This window comes from Phoenix dactylifera, unplaced genomic scaffold, assembly GCF_009389715.1.
Source record: "Phoenix dactylifera cultivar Barhee BC4 unplaced genomic scaffold, palm_55x_up_171113_PBpolish2nd_filt_p 000352F, whole genome shotgun sequence".
Taxonomy (NCBI): Eukaryota; Viridiplantae; Streptophyta; class Magnoliopsida; order Arecales; family Arecaceae; genus Phoenix; species Phoenix dactylifera.
In genome coordinates this window covers 257,242-271,871 of record NW_024067810.1, presented here as the reverse complement: position 1 = coordinate 271,871, position 14,630 = coordinate 257,242, and the positions used below count along the sequence as shown (strand labels likewise).

Below are 14,630 nucleotides of genomic sequence, written 5' to 3'. Positions count from 1 at the left end.
TTTGGAGGATGATATTAAGCATTTTTTTATGCCTTCTTTCAAATTAACAACCTACAAATTAGATTGCAGCATACTTGCATATTGTTCCAATGGAAAGTATGATGAACATTTTCAGGTCCTAAATCATCAAAGTTACATCTTGCTGTCTCCTTAAATTATGCAAAGCTGGAGGAATAGTGTCCACTAAACCGAGTAAAATGATCAGGGGGAGTAGATATTAGTAGCTTAACCGTTGAGAATCGTTGCCAAGTCCTAATTTTATTACGAATTTTGTTAGTCATTAGTTATAATAACTTTAGAATTTGGGTTCATGTTAAGTTAGATTGAACCTTAAGCTTAATAAATTTGAAATTGTTTTACAACTAGAATGCGATATCGGTATTTTTACCTTTTAGTAGAAGATGTTGATGCTTCTATCTTATAGTAGAAATTTTTTTTTGGTTTTATAAATAGGAGGAAAAAAGTTATATCAAGAATTTGAAAGAATTATTATTATTATTATTTTGCTACAATGGATGACTCACACCACTCTAATATGAATACATCCATATAAATCGAAAGAATATCAAGCAAGATCCTCGGCAGCTGAGACTCACCTATCCGAAGCACCCCACCAGAGTGATCACCACAAATAAAACCATCCAGTCAGCAGCACCATTCGTCTTCCTTTAGACGTGCCTACCCCTAAAAGAGATCCATCCTCTCGCCAAGATATCTCGAAATAGAAGATAGATCCAAAGCATTATTTTTGACCAGATGAGACTTGTTTGTGAGAGAAAGCTAAACTCTTTATTTCGGCTTTTCTTGTTTTTAATAAAAAAAAATTTTCTAAATTTTTTCTTCCACTATTATTTTTTTTTCCGTAATTCTCAGTGTGTTTAGTATTTGTTCTAGATCTTAGGTTGGATCGATCTACTTCGGATGGATAATTTGTTATTCTACACTCATCTCATGCCAGATAAGCCAACTACAAACCCACCAGACTTGAAGAGAATTACAAAATAAAGTTCCCTCGAAGAGAGCAAGATGAAATCAAATGATGGAGTCAAACATTAGTACTAAACATCAATGGTCTATGTACAAGGTGTGTCACCCAAAAGAAGAGAAACAACCAGAAAAAAAAGGAACAAACCACACCAATCTTTCAAAGTTGGCACTCCACCAATCGACCACAACCAACCAACTCCCACCAAATTGCCCCCAACCAGCAACGTTCAAACTTCAAACCCCAAAGCAGCAACAAAGACCCCATCCCCAACCAATCCATTTCTTTCCTTCTCTTTTGTTCTTTTTCTCTTGTCCAAAACACTACTTCAGTGGCCCCTCATCCCCATTCAGAACCAAATATCCCTAGGACCCGAATTGTTTGACAATTTAACAACCATCAGATACTCTCTGTCTTTGCTTCATATCACCCACCTCCTTCTTCCCCGCCTTGTGTTATGTACAAATCCAATTGGAAGCAAGGTATCGTATGATACAAAGACACAACCAATGGAACATAGAATCTAAGAGCAAGACCTAATCAACCCCAAGTTGTACAGATTCCTCATCACTAGATTCCCCAGATAGAACAGCCCTAAGCCACCACCAGTCTGAGGCTGAGCCTCCTCCCGGGCCCTCGCCGCCTTCCAGTAGACCTGCAGCCACCGCTCCTCCTCCACTTTAAGGCAACCTGTGCCGGTCCCGATCCTCTGCCGGACAGCCTCAATTGCATCATGATCTGCTGCCTTCCCGGCGGCATCAATCACATAGAAAAAATTCGAGGCCATGTCGCCCTTCGTCGACACTTCCGCTCTTGTGACGAACAGCCCATTCTCCCGGAATGTCCGAGTGATGTCGGCGAGCAGCCCCGGCCGATCCACGGTGCACAGCTCCACTCTCAAACCCTGCCACCATGCAGATATGAAGTTAATTACATCAACACAAAATGACATTGGAGGAAACAATCAAATACTTCTGTCCCTGTTTCTTTCAGAGGAATCGTGCATAATTTAGTAACAAAGGTGGTAGCTTTGATACCTCTGATGCTCTCCTTTCAATGGCGGCTTGCAAGCATTGGATCACTCGCTGCCTCTCTGCTTCTGAACTGATTGGGCTCCCATCTTTGTGCCTTATATAGAACTCCTGAACAAATCCAGCAAAGTAATTTACTCTAAGGAACCAGTTTTTTTTTTTTTTTTTTTTTAACGCAAGTTCTTAATCCAAGTGAGAAAGATCAAACCTGGAGAGCTCGATCGCCATCAGTGTCAATGGTTCCATGGAACACCACGTACTCCATGTCTGTAAGCGTGCAAACAATGTCGAACACTAGCTTGGGGCGGTCCCGGCACTGGACGGTGACGATGGAGTAGCCTCTCTCGATCCAGTTCTGGACGGAGACGGAGGGCGGCTGCGCCGTCGGAGACGGGGAAGGGTGCTCGTAGTCGCGGTCGGCAAACATCATCTGGTGGAGGCGGCGGTCGGTGTGGGCGATGGCAACGGAGGAGACGGCGGTCTTGGCGCCGCGGACGCCGTGGTCGCTCTTGAGGACGTGACGGAGGCGGGACTCGACGCGGTGGATCCGGAGGGAGTTCTCGATGGGCTCGCCGCAGCCCTCGTCCCGGACGACGAGGAGGCACGCGATCCGGCCGTTGTGGGTCCAAACCTTCGCCTCCACCACCCCGCACTGGAGGTCGGCGAGCACCGCGAAGACCTCCGAGAGGAGTCCCGGCCGATCCGCCCCGGTGAGCTCCAGCACCGTTACGCCGTCGCCGCCACAGCTGCCGGAGGACCTAGTGGCGCTCCCCGTCGCCAAAGACTGCGTTTTTACGAGAAAGTAATTGACGGAGCTTCTAAAAATGAGATTTTTGCGGGATTTTATGAATTTTTCGAAGCAGTAAGCAAATAGAACTCAAAATAATCGGATATTTTCAGGGAATTTAGAGGGAGAAAAGACCTGTTCGATATAGGAGAGGACGCTGTCGTCGGTGAGCTTGCAGCCGAACTTGTCGGTAACGTGGAAGACGTCCATGAACCAGCGGCCGTCAAAGGAGACATAAGCCTTCTTAATGGACAGCTCGAGGTCGGTGAGGACCTGGACGGCCTCCAGGAGAATGCCGTGCTTTCTCGCGCTGTCGACCTGGTTTCATGACAACAGGGGAAATCTGCGTTAGTGTCATTTACCCCTAAAAATCCTCCATTCTTGCATCTCGGAGTTTGTTTTTTTTTTCTTCGTTACCTGGACCAGCGTCGCAGTGGGGCAGACGGCATTGTCAATGACCACCCTGCAACAAAGAGCCAGAACAAAGGCGTAAGAAACCCGTCGCAGAAAAGCACTTCTAGGTCTGCAACAAAAACTAAAAGAGAAGTGCTTCGAAATCGATTAAATCTCGACGCTTTAGAGGAAAAGAAACAAACAAATCAAACGAGATGTAGAGATTAAGCAACTAGAGTTGTAAACAGTTTGAAACGAAGGAAACAAAAGCTTACAGAACAGAACATAGAGCAAGAGAACGAACCTAGGAGTGTTCATCCGGATGACGAGCTTCTCGTACTCATCCAAATAGGCCGGCCATTCCCTCTCCTCTCCCTTCAACACCTCGAACGCCATTTTTCTCTGAAAAAAAAAGGAACTCCCTACTCTGTCCTTTTGAACACTCCTTCGTCCCGCTCCGTCCTCCCCTTCCTCCCGCTCGAAGTCCCTCGCTCTTCCCTCTCGCTTTCTCCCTCTAATATCCCCGCAACGCGACGAGACCAGCAAAGCGAAGTCCCTCCAAAATCCCCGCCGCGACCAAAGATCACCCAGTGGCCGACACGTTCCTCCCACTCCTTTGTCCCGCCTCCACCTCCCTCTCTTCGATCAAATCGCCTCTCTCTTGGAAGGGCACGAGCTTCCCACTGGAACCGGGACCCAAGGGGCTTCGCATTTAAAGCGCAAAGCCACGCCTCACTCCACGGTTCAGGCGGTCAACCGACTTGGTCCAGGGGGCCCGATTCCGGTCCATTGAACCGAGCCCACGTTGCCTCCGAGTGTCATCCAACACAGCTGCAATGTCGCTCCGTGGTCCAATCTTTGCTTCCGGTTCAAGAGACCACCGGTCCGGTGGGGACCGGGTGGAGCCATTTTGGCTTGGTTCACAAGTGGAGAGTGATGGGGGGCCGACCGCCTCGACCGCCCATGTCGGACCCGCTGCCCTTTCTCTCTCGTCGTCATCGCCGTCGCGCGATATTACTAACTAACATCCTAACCCTCCATTCTTTTTTTGTCATTTTGAGTTAAAATTGCCGTCCAGCCATTTACGTGGCGTTAACCGCCTATAACCATTATTGGAACTCTGGAATCTCGAGACCCAAATCCATGACGAACGTGGAGCCACGTGTAATTATAACGGATGGAATCTTGCTTTAGCTTTGGAACATTCGCTCTAACCTTTAGAATTTAATATAAGCCGGAAGAGCGGTTGGATTTAGCAAGAGAAAACCATCATTGGGTCGCCTGCATGCGGATTACTGCTCCAAATACGGTGTTTTTAAATTAAAACCAGCTATTATTATGTACATAAATATCACGTGACTTCGAGTCAGAGGCACGAGTGCCGTCGTTGGGACTTCATGGGCCTGCACGACGTTCCCACACAATTCATCTATTTTTGTTAAAAAAATAGAAAGATAAAGTATTTTAAAGCGTATTATTAGCGTAAATAATTAATTCATAGTAATGGTGCTATGTTAGGACGTACGATCCCTCGTGTTTCCGTCATGATGTTGCCACGTGGTAGACGGGAGCATTGATTACATCCGTCGTGCTTCCAGCTTCCCACCTCTTGACGACGACTAATGACAGATGTTTTTTTCTAAAACTATATTTCATACGAGTACAGAAACATTAAATAAAATTAAAAAATAATAAATTACGAAGTGTCTTAAGCCCTTCTTTTCACCTCATAAGATATTTTTGGAACGACAGGCTACATAAGCAATCACGAAGTGCCTTAGCTCTTTTTTTTCAGCTCATAAAATGCTTCCAGAATGACAGACTATATAAGCAGCCATCCAACTTGCAGCATTATTGATCTTTCTAAACATATATTTACCTTGAAAAGCTTGAAAGAACATTATATCTGCTGCCCAAATATTTTAAGGTCGGAGGGATGGGGGCTTAATTCTTGAGTTTTGTTTAATTATTTTATCAGGTAGAGATGGATGGCAGGAACGGGGGTGGGGGGTTACTTGACGTCCGTTTGTTTTTGCAGGGCAGAGGAAGGTGGGGTGGTTGACGGCAAAATGACGGAGGGAAGATGGCTCTTGGGGCCACGGAAGGGGCGTGTAAGGAGGTACGATGGGGAGACACGGAGTAATGAAACCTGGAAAGGGAGCGGTGACGGGAACCGCGTGGCGGACAGCTCGGACGTGGATCCCAACGCCTGCTTCCCACCGAAGCAAAGCTGCCGCAAGGCGAGCCCCAGCCGAGTCCCGTCACCACCCCGTCATGTTTGCCAGAGTTTTCCGATGGGGACCGGGGACCGGGCTCCCTTTTTTTGAATTCCCGCCATATAAGCCTTGCTTTCCCTGGCTTGGCGCCAAGGTTCGAATGAGCAAACCGGCGGGATGTGAGTCGGGACCAGCTGATGTTTGAACCAGTGGAGCTTAATTAAGCATGGGTCTCGTCAAGCTTACTTCAAAACTAAATTGGATTCAATTCAAAATTAATAATAAGAGCTTAACTAATTGGTTTGATGATCTTAACTCAAGATGACTTAGACATTACCTTAGTGGTCACAGCTCCGCGTTTCGAAGAGATTAAGACTTCTTCCGATAAAATTCTTGTTTTTGACTAATGAATCTAAAACATATCGGGGTACCTCCTCTTCTCGCAATATGAATCTAAGTTAGTATTTATCTAATTTAAATAATAAAATAGACTAATTAAAATATTATCCCACAACATTATTTGAGATTTATTGCACTGATCTTGAACAAATAGGATCAATTTTCGCACGTTCGAGTTCGATTTTTTTTTTTGTTTTAGCTTTAAACCAAGCTCAAGGAGCTGCTCAATGCATTCGACAACGCCAAATTGGTGCACAAAAAACATCGAGAGAAAGGAAGTATGGATTCAAATAATAAGCCTAACTCATCCAAAAGAAATAAAAAAAAAGAGTTTTGTGCATGAATACATTTCTAAAAATTCAAATTTGCATAAATACCTTTTTAAAATTTATATTTATTTTTATATCCTCATAAAACATTATTTTTGCATAAATGCCCCTAATATAACGGTTCGTCTAACACCGTTAATAAAAACTATATATTATTTTAATTAAAAAAATAAATATTTGAAATTACTTTTTTATCCTCTACCATGATAACCTTATAATTTTTTTTGTTATTGCACATCTACCCATTAAAAATACTTTAGTCATTTTAATTTGAAAATTGTTAATGTTTTAATGGCATTAGATAGCATGGATACATATGCAGAAATAATAATAATAAAAAAAATAAGAATGGAAAAATAAGCATTTTACGATGGTATATATGTAAATATTAATTTTGGAAGGATATTCATGCAAAATTTGATATTTAGAAGAATATTTATATAAAAAATCTAAATAAAAAATTAGGGGCATGACACTTTTTTTTTTCTAAGTTGGAGTCCAGCGAAACATCCGGTAGCATGATCCAGTGCTTCCTGGCTTCTTGCAATGCAAGCCGGATGCACGTGAGGTGGTCGGCTTTAGTGGCCTCCCACAACGATGTCCCACTTCTCTTTAATGGCCAGCAACTTATCCACTAATATTGGAACATATTAGATATGTCTGGCCCTATTTCGGTTTGACTCAGATTAGACCAGACCGGAAGGAATTAAGTGATGGAGTGGTTCGGGTCCTTAAAAAGGAAGACCTCAATGATTTTTGCAGCCAACCATGGCTATCTTTTTGGATTCAACTCCAGAACCAGGCCAGCAGCTCCGGGTCTCCAGGTTGGACCACGCCATTTATTGTCAGAACTATTTGGAGACACAATGTTCCTTCACAAAAAGGAAGGTTCCTCTATAACATCACCACCACAGCTGTCTTCTGGCTATTACTTTTGTTTACTTCAACATCTCTCATAGAAAGAGAGAGAGAGAGGGTGCTAAATGTTATCATGCATATTTGTTGAGAACCTTGTGCCATGCAACCTAAAGACCAAGGACAATTATATCAGATGACACCCATCAGATGAACTATATCAATAATCTTTGGATGATGGGTAGGACATACTAGCATGCCATGTGAGAAGCCACATGATGAGAGAAGAGATGTGATCTCTTAAAAAAACAAATGTTGGTGTGTGGGGGTCACCCTTGCTTCGAGATATCCGGACTATAGTTAGTGGCGATGTGGAGTTACAAGCCAAGCATATTTATAGAGAAGCCAATAAGACAGTAGACTGGATGGCCTTGTACGTGGCCAAACATTCCAAAGGTGCCCTGTAGATTGGAAAGAAGACGCTGCCTAGAGCGCTTCGAAATTTGTTATTTGTCGATCTTTTTTTATGTGTCCGTACTAGAATTGTATGAATCATCCGTCTCAGAAAAAAAAAATGCTAAAAAATATGAATCATGATAGAAAATTTCAGTTCGGTGCTCTAGCATTGTGCAATCGATAATTGTTGTGAAATGAATGATCTAGTGAAGCCATGTGCAACCGATAATTGTTGTGAAATGAATGATCTAGTGAAGCCAGTGTAATTAGATGGCTAGGAGTGTAAGGGATACAATTCAGCTTAGAGCTATGTGGTTTTATAAGAATCAAAGTCATCAAGAGAAGATCACAAGCCTAGTGTACCCAACAGCAGAAGGAGCAGCAGCAGAGGAAATTAATTAAATGATGTCGATTCAGAATTTTGGAAGGTGAATAGGTGCCGACCACAGGAGAGATGAAGGACATCCTTGTACACGATACAGGGACGAACTCATAACACTCAGATCAAGCTGTGATACATAGCCGATCCATACTTGCAAGCTTCTTGCAGCATTAGAAAGCCAGGAATTTTATGAAATTATTGCTAAAATTTTTTTGAGCACTTGAGAAGGAAAGTATCTTAAAAGAAAAGTTTATCAGATTGTTAATTGCTAATCCTCAAACAATTATACCTCGATAATCGGTAGGTCTTACTTGTTAGAATCATTGTTGATTGATTTATAATGGATTGTGCCAAACTTAGTCGGCCTTACCAAACTTCGTCAACCTTCTATTACTATTTAAAGGCTACTTCTGTACATTATAAACACAATTAGAAATATAATTCTCTTCTCTTATGCTTCCTTTTCAACTTACTTGTTTATAAATGGTGGGCCAATGATTTGGATGTTTGTAAATAATTCAGATAAATTTTTGACAACTCATAATAAATGGTTGTAGTGCTCAAAAGCATAATTGTTTGAGAAATGAGTGAACAAAAGGCCCTCATGGTGATGGGCCATAAGACTAAGTCCGTGCCGATCTTTGAACACACAACCTCCACTTATTCTTGGATTTTGCTACTAATATGGCATTCTGAAGGATGGTCCCTCTACAGTAGACTATTAGGGCACAACCAGCTCTCTTCCTCGGATCCTTTTTTACTGAAAGCATACATAAAGCAAGTTTGATTAAATTAGTCTGAAACACGTTAATGTATAATATATATAAGTATGGTGTGCCATAGGACATAAATACTTAACAAAGTAAAACTAATTGATTCCACTTTGTTCAGCACCAGTGACAGTTAAATTCACTTCAAACATTGCCTAGAGAAATCAATGAGCTTCTCAGACCAAGGGTAAATGGAAGGCCCACAAATCTTAAAACCAAGAAGGGATTTTCAGACTGGGTTCGGGTTGTGTGTTTCGCACACCGCAGATCTCGAAGTGCCCATTGCACAATCCAATCGTGCAAAGGAAGGTGAATCCTTCTTAAATTAGTAAGTTGCATCCATTTTATGAACAAATTTAAGGTTGAAGCATCAAATCAATCTGATCTTTGGTCCCCTATCAAAAAAACAAATGAGTCAACTCCAAGACCTTGCAACCTTAATGGAAGCTATAGTGTTTAGTGATTAAGAGAGCTGGGCATCTCTGATCAGCCTTGAGTTTCCTGCCATGGTGTGTGAAAGAAGAGGTTGCACCAAACACTGAACTGCACCACTGGCGCTTTTAATTCTTCCAACAAAAAAATAACTGCAGAACCACATTTGTGCAAGAAGGAAAATAGATCTTGGAGGCCCACCAAATCTAACAGCCTTATGTATCAGGATTTTGCACAGCAGTGTTTTGATCACAACGATGTGAACTGAAGAGAGTGAAAGGAATCTACCGGACCTCTGTTCTGAATGACAGCTTCTCTCCTTTATAGCAGAACTGCCTTAAAGCAGCAACTTATGGTGAGCTCTTGTACACTAACAGTTTACCTGTCCAGAATAGAGAAGACCACTTATCAAAGATCATGCTAAACTTGAAAAGAATATATGCTGCATTGTAAATATATATGGGGCAAGAACCTAAGTGCAGATCTTGTTGAATAAGGTTGTGAGTTTATATAGGCATCAAGCCTGTCAGAGCCATTGAATCTAACTTCAGCCCAGCAAGCCTGTCAGAGCCCAGTTCTTTTGTGAAAAAGGAGAAGAGCTTTGGTTTGTAGGATCACAACCTTGTCATGGTGTGTTGGTACCAGGATCTCTGCTGGTGTGTGCTTAATATGGCATTGGTTGGGCACCAAAAAGATCTTGAGTACTTTTAAAGGGCTGAAGAATATAAATAATACGTTTCAACTAGATTTTTTGGGGCAAAAATCCGAATCTTTATGAATGGCATCAGAGCGAGCCCGGCTCATGGCCCATGTATAACCAGGGGACACTGTAACATGAGCATGTTTGGATTTGACGATAGGCTAATCATAGTATTTATGTTTAGATTTGATTGAATTTGGATCATAGGCTTGGCATGGATGCCAGGTTTAAATGGAGAGTATACGAGGATCCACGGCCATGCTAGTATGTGTTTAGTTTTATATTGGTTGTTTGCTGAAGAAGCCCAACTCGTTTGCACACTTGATTAACATTCCGTACAACCAAATGCCCCCATTTCTTGCAGGAATGTCATCCTTCTCATGCAATCACTTCAAGAAAAAAATTCTACCTTGTTATCTGGTAGGCAGAATACATGGTTCCTAACGTTGCAGAAAGCAAAGATCTCATGCATTGAAACTTCGGCAACATAGCTGGCTGGGTCCCTGTTTTTATTCCAGAGCCCCTCAACGAAATCAGTTACTTTGAATCCCATTCTATTCTTATAAAACAATTGTTTAGTTACCTTACTCTTCGCACTACGGGCCTCAATGGGTACAAAGCCAACAAGGATAGCCCGTTCTTGACCAGACTTTGGCCCTATAAATTTCATAATGGAAACAGATATATGTGCACAATATTTGTAGAATGCAAGTATTAGCTAAATATAATTACTACCAAGTGCTTTTCCGTGCTATAATCTAGTACATTATGATCACTATTTTATGTTATCCTTTTTTAATTTGTATATATGTATATATGTATGTGTGTGTATGTCTACATGTATGTATATGTAAAACAATCAGCAGTTCTAACTTAGGCTTGGTATCGCCTAAGATTATGAAGCAGCATCAACCAAGGGTGAGAAAGGCCAAACCTCTGTGAGTAAAGCCTATGATTGAAACTCCAGCATCCTAATGTCTGCAGTGAGTTTTTGAGGGATAAGAACACTTAAACATCAAAATTTGTTAGGGAGATGGACGGACAACAACACTTTAAACTTCAAGATAAATCAATATTCTAGGAGGATTTATATTAGCTTGAAGTTCCCAAGGTGCTGCTGCAAATAGGTAGCAATCCGATTGATTCCGAAGTATGAATTTAGAATATTCACATTAGCAGCATTTGCATAGAATATAATCTTCAAAAAAAATCAAGTCGACATGATCATCGCATTCCAAATTCTTCATGGCATGTAAGTCCTAATTAATTATCTGATTTCAATTTCTAAAACAATTTTGCAATCAAAGAAACCAGCTGATGCGAGGGCAGGTGAGCCTGAGTGGTTGGCAAGAGGCGTCATAGACTTTTATACCTCTGAAGAGATATACAACCACTCCTGAAAGTTGAAACTATGGCACATGCAAAGTTTCCAACGTATATGTTACTTGAATTAAAGCTTCTTTTCTTCATTGACTGCCATCTCTACTCTTCAGTTAATTATGCTTGGCAAAATTCATAATTAATAACTAAAGGATATAGTTAATAGCCGTTGTCTTTTTTGTTGAAGCCGTTGTCTATTCAGTTTACATCCAACACCGAACTTCTTGCTCTGGGGTTTGAATCAAGGCAAGATTCTATCAATAAATTAAGTACATGGTAACCGCTGTGAAATATCACCCTAGCTAGCAAGTACATTCGGAGGATTTCTTTGTCTCATATGGGTTGCTGTTAAAAGGATAACAAAGCATTATCCGCTGTTCGAAATCAAAGGTAAGAAGAGCTATTGTAACAACCTAGGACCTCACCCAAAATGGCTAGCCGGAAGATATTATTTGGGCTTCTTGATTCTGTATAAGTACCCAAGATCTACCCAGCAAATAATTAATTTGAGACTAAATACACGTCCGCACGGATCCTCACATACTCCCTCCGTTCAAGTCCTGACGTCCTCGTCAGGCTAAAGATTCAAATCTATTCACAAACCCCACTATCGGCGCATGGTCAACCACAAGGAATTCGTGCTGCAATGTCTCCTGGTCCATATAAGTTATGAGTCGGGTCCGCTCTGATACCATTTGTAATAACCCAGGACCTCATCCAAAATGGTTAGTCGGAAGGTATTATTTGAGCTCTTTGATCCTACATAAGTACCCAAGATCTATCCAGCACACGCCCGCACGGATCTTTACAGCTATACTGGGAAAGCAAACAACTACCAAATGAACATAGTTCCATCAAATAGAAGTTTGATGTGAGCGTCCGAATTTTTATATCAGATCGTCACAAATATTGTGATTGGTTTGTGGTCAGCATCAAAAAGAATCGTACTGTATTGTTCTCTAATCTACATCGATCATAAACTAAGTACGCTCCGATATCATTTATAGCAATTCATAAAAAAACTAGCTAGAAAATATTATCCGAAACATTTGGCTCCATAGAGATATCTTGGATTACTCCCCGCATTTACCCATCGCAATCAATGTGAAGGTGGTGGATCGTTGACAACGTAAGGTGGCGCTTTTGTTCGGCCGGGCTCATGCGGGGTGGCGAGAGAAGGACAAAGGATGGGTCCAAAGCGATCGCCATCGCTCACATGGGAATGGTCGGCAGCCAGCGAATAAAATAGCGCCTACGATCGATGCTCGCTTAGCCAAAGAATAATTTAAGCTCGCAAAGGGAGCTCTTTCCTCCTCCGGTCACCTCCGGCACGGAAAGTGGACTTCAACGAAAACGAAGGCCTACGGCCTCGTGCCGATTCCAGGCGGCTGCTGGTGCCGATCACATGGACATGGCTGTTTCCTTGGCGTGGTGGTCCCTTTGGTTAGCTTGGTGCTTGCAAGTAATTGTTTATTGGACAACGTTAATTAAAGGATTAGCTGCTTTAACAAAGAGCTAGGGGTAGGGGTGATTAAAATATGAGAGCCAGAATATGGTCATGCTAATGGCTTGGGAGTTGGAACCGCTCCTCTGTCTCTTTCCCCACTTGAGAGGGTGTGGAGGACTGAGTTCACAAGCTTCTGTTTGCATCTGGGATTATCTCTTGCTTCTTGGTGCAAGGAAGTAGAGAGAATGGACCAAGTAAGCAAGGAAACAGTGAGCGAAAAGTACGAGAGAGAGAGAGAGAGAGAGAGAGAGGAGGGGTTATTCGGTTTGTAGGCCAAATGTGCCAAGGGTGACGCTGGAGATTAATAGTCCAATATTGTTGGGTTAGAGGTTGCTTTCCACACAAAGTACGGCAACTTGAGTTTGGTCTGTGTAGAAATCTGGATGGGCATGCATTGAAGGCCATCTGGCTTAGCTCATGACATGAGGTTTTGTGATTTTGTGAACAGATAAGAACAGTATGATTACAAGAAAAAAGAAGAAGATAAACAGTAGGAGAAAAGAACAGGAAACTATTTCTTTGGGGCCTGCTGATTGGTTTAGTCACTTGCAGAAACAGGAGTCCTTGATGGATTGGTGACTTAACCTGGCCGGATTTAACACCCACTAAAATCATCTAGAACTTACCTTAATATATATATATATATATATATATATCTTATATGTGAGAATCCATACAGACATGTGTTTAGTCCCAACTAAGCAAATTTTGGTACTTATACAAGGCCAAAGAACACAAATATTATCTTCCAAAACTAGCCTTTTTGGATAAGATCTTGAGTTGTGACAAATAGTATTAGAGCGGATCCGACCCATAACCTATGTGAATTAGGAGACACTGCAGCACAGATTGATTATGGTGCTTGGCAAGGATGTCGGAGCTTAAATAGGGGGAGTATATGACGACTCAAGCATATTTAGTCATATATATATCGATTATGTACTGGGTAGATTTTAAATACTTGTACAGAGTGAAAGAATCCAATTAATACCTTCCGGCTAGCTTTTTTGGATGAGATCCTTAGCTATGATATTATATATATTTTTTGCAATTATATGGTGATAACTTAAATCTAACTCTTCTGAATTTTGATATGATTCAGGTCAACAGATGAACAAGACTTCAAATTTTAAACACTGGTCAAAAGCTGGGACAGATGATAATGTGGCTTCAAATGTAAGTTATCAGATGGTTAAATATCTGGGACTATGAAGATGACAAGTGATAGAACCAATCACACTTAAAGTTCATATGCTTTGTTTTTATCTTATGGTTGACCAATTAGTATCTGCCATTTTAGCTTTGGTTCCTCAAGATAGGTGAAGAAATAAGCAACAACTTATGCATAAATGCCCTTAATTTGTGGATATAATCAACCATTATGGAGATTAAACATGGCAAGAGTGATATGAAACATTTCATCCACCATGATTCCCTATATATTACTGTCATAGAGCAGTGATCTATGAGCTCGGATTTCTGCACTGCAAAGAATTGTGCATACACTAATTGCTGCCACGTCTTCCATCTCAGAAATGGAAGGCTCTCGCTCGTTTTGAAAACTAAGATCATTGTGTATATATATAATTCAGAATGGGGACTTTGGATAGTCATGTTGATGTTCTTTGTTTTTTTCAACTTTTTTTTTTTTTTTGAAATATGGTGGGGATGCCATTACCATGGTTGAAACAGTGGACCTCTCCACAAGTGGAGGGGGATACTAAACAGTTATGGCTGATTGGCATTTCACTTGAGAAGTAATATATATACAGATGGCTGTATTCTCCTAATGCAATGAACATGAGAACTAATCTATCTGGCTATGATCTTCCTATCTAATTAAAGTTTTATTATTCATATTACTTGATAATTATACTGTTAATTATGGAAGGCGTACTTCTTTGTTTCTCTCAGGCAAAATCAAAGTAAGCAAGATATACTAATTTCATGTAGGAGCAGTTATAGTTGTGAAGTTTGCAGAGATGAATGATAAGAGCCTCGAAGAATA

The 14,630-nt window shown here is 41.4% G+C and overlaps 1 protein-coding gene across 1 annotated transcript; it reads right to left on the bottom strand.

Moving 5' to 3' along the window:
* Window positions 1-1,002: 1,002 nt before the first annotated feature.
* LOC103717407 (ACT domain-containing protein ACR8-like) lies at window positions 1,003-3,863 on the bottom strand. The gene is made up of 6 exons (XM_008805781.4): window positions 3,501-3,863; window positions 3,221-3,266; window positions 2,939-3,121; window positions 2,225-2,800; window positions 2,023-2,127; window positions 1,003-1,889 (listed from the first exon to the last, which is right to left on the bottom strand). The coding sequence occupies exons 1-6, from the start codon at window positions 3,590-3,592 to the stop codon at window positions 1,509-1,511; spliced, it is 1,383 nt and encodes a 460-aa protein (XP_008804003.2). The 5' UTR covers window positions 3,593-3,863; the 3' UTR covers window positions 1,003-1,508.
* Between the last annotated feature and the right edge of the window lie 10,767 nt (window positions 3,864-14,630).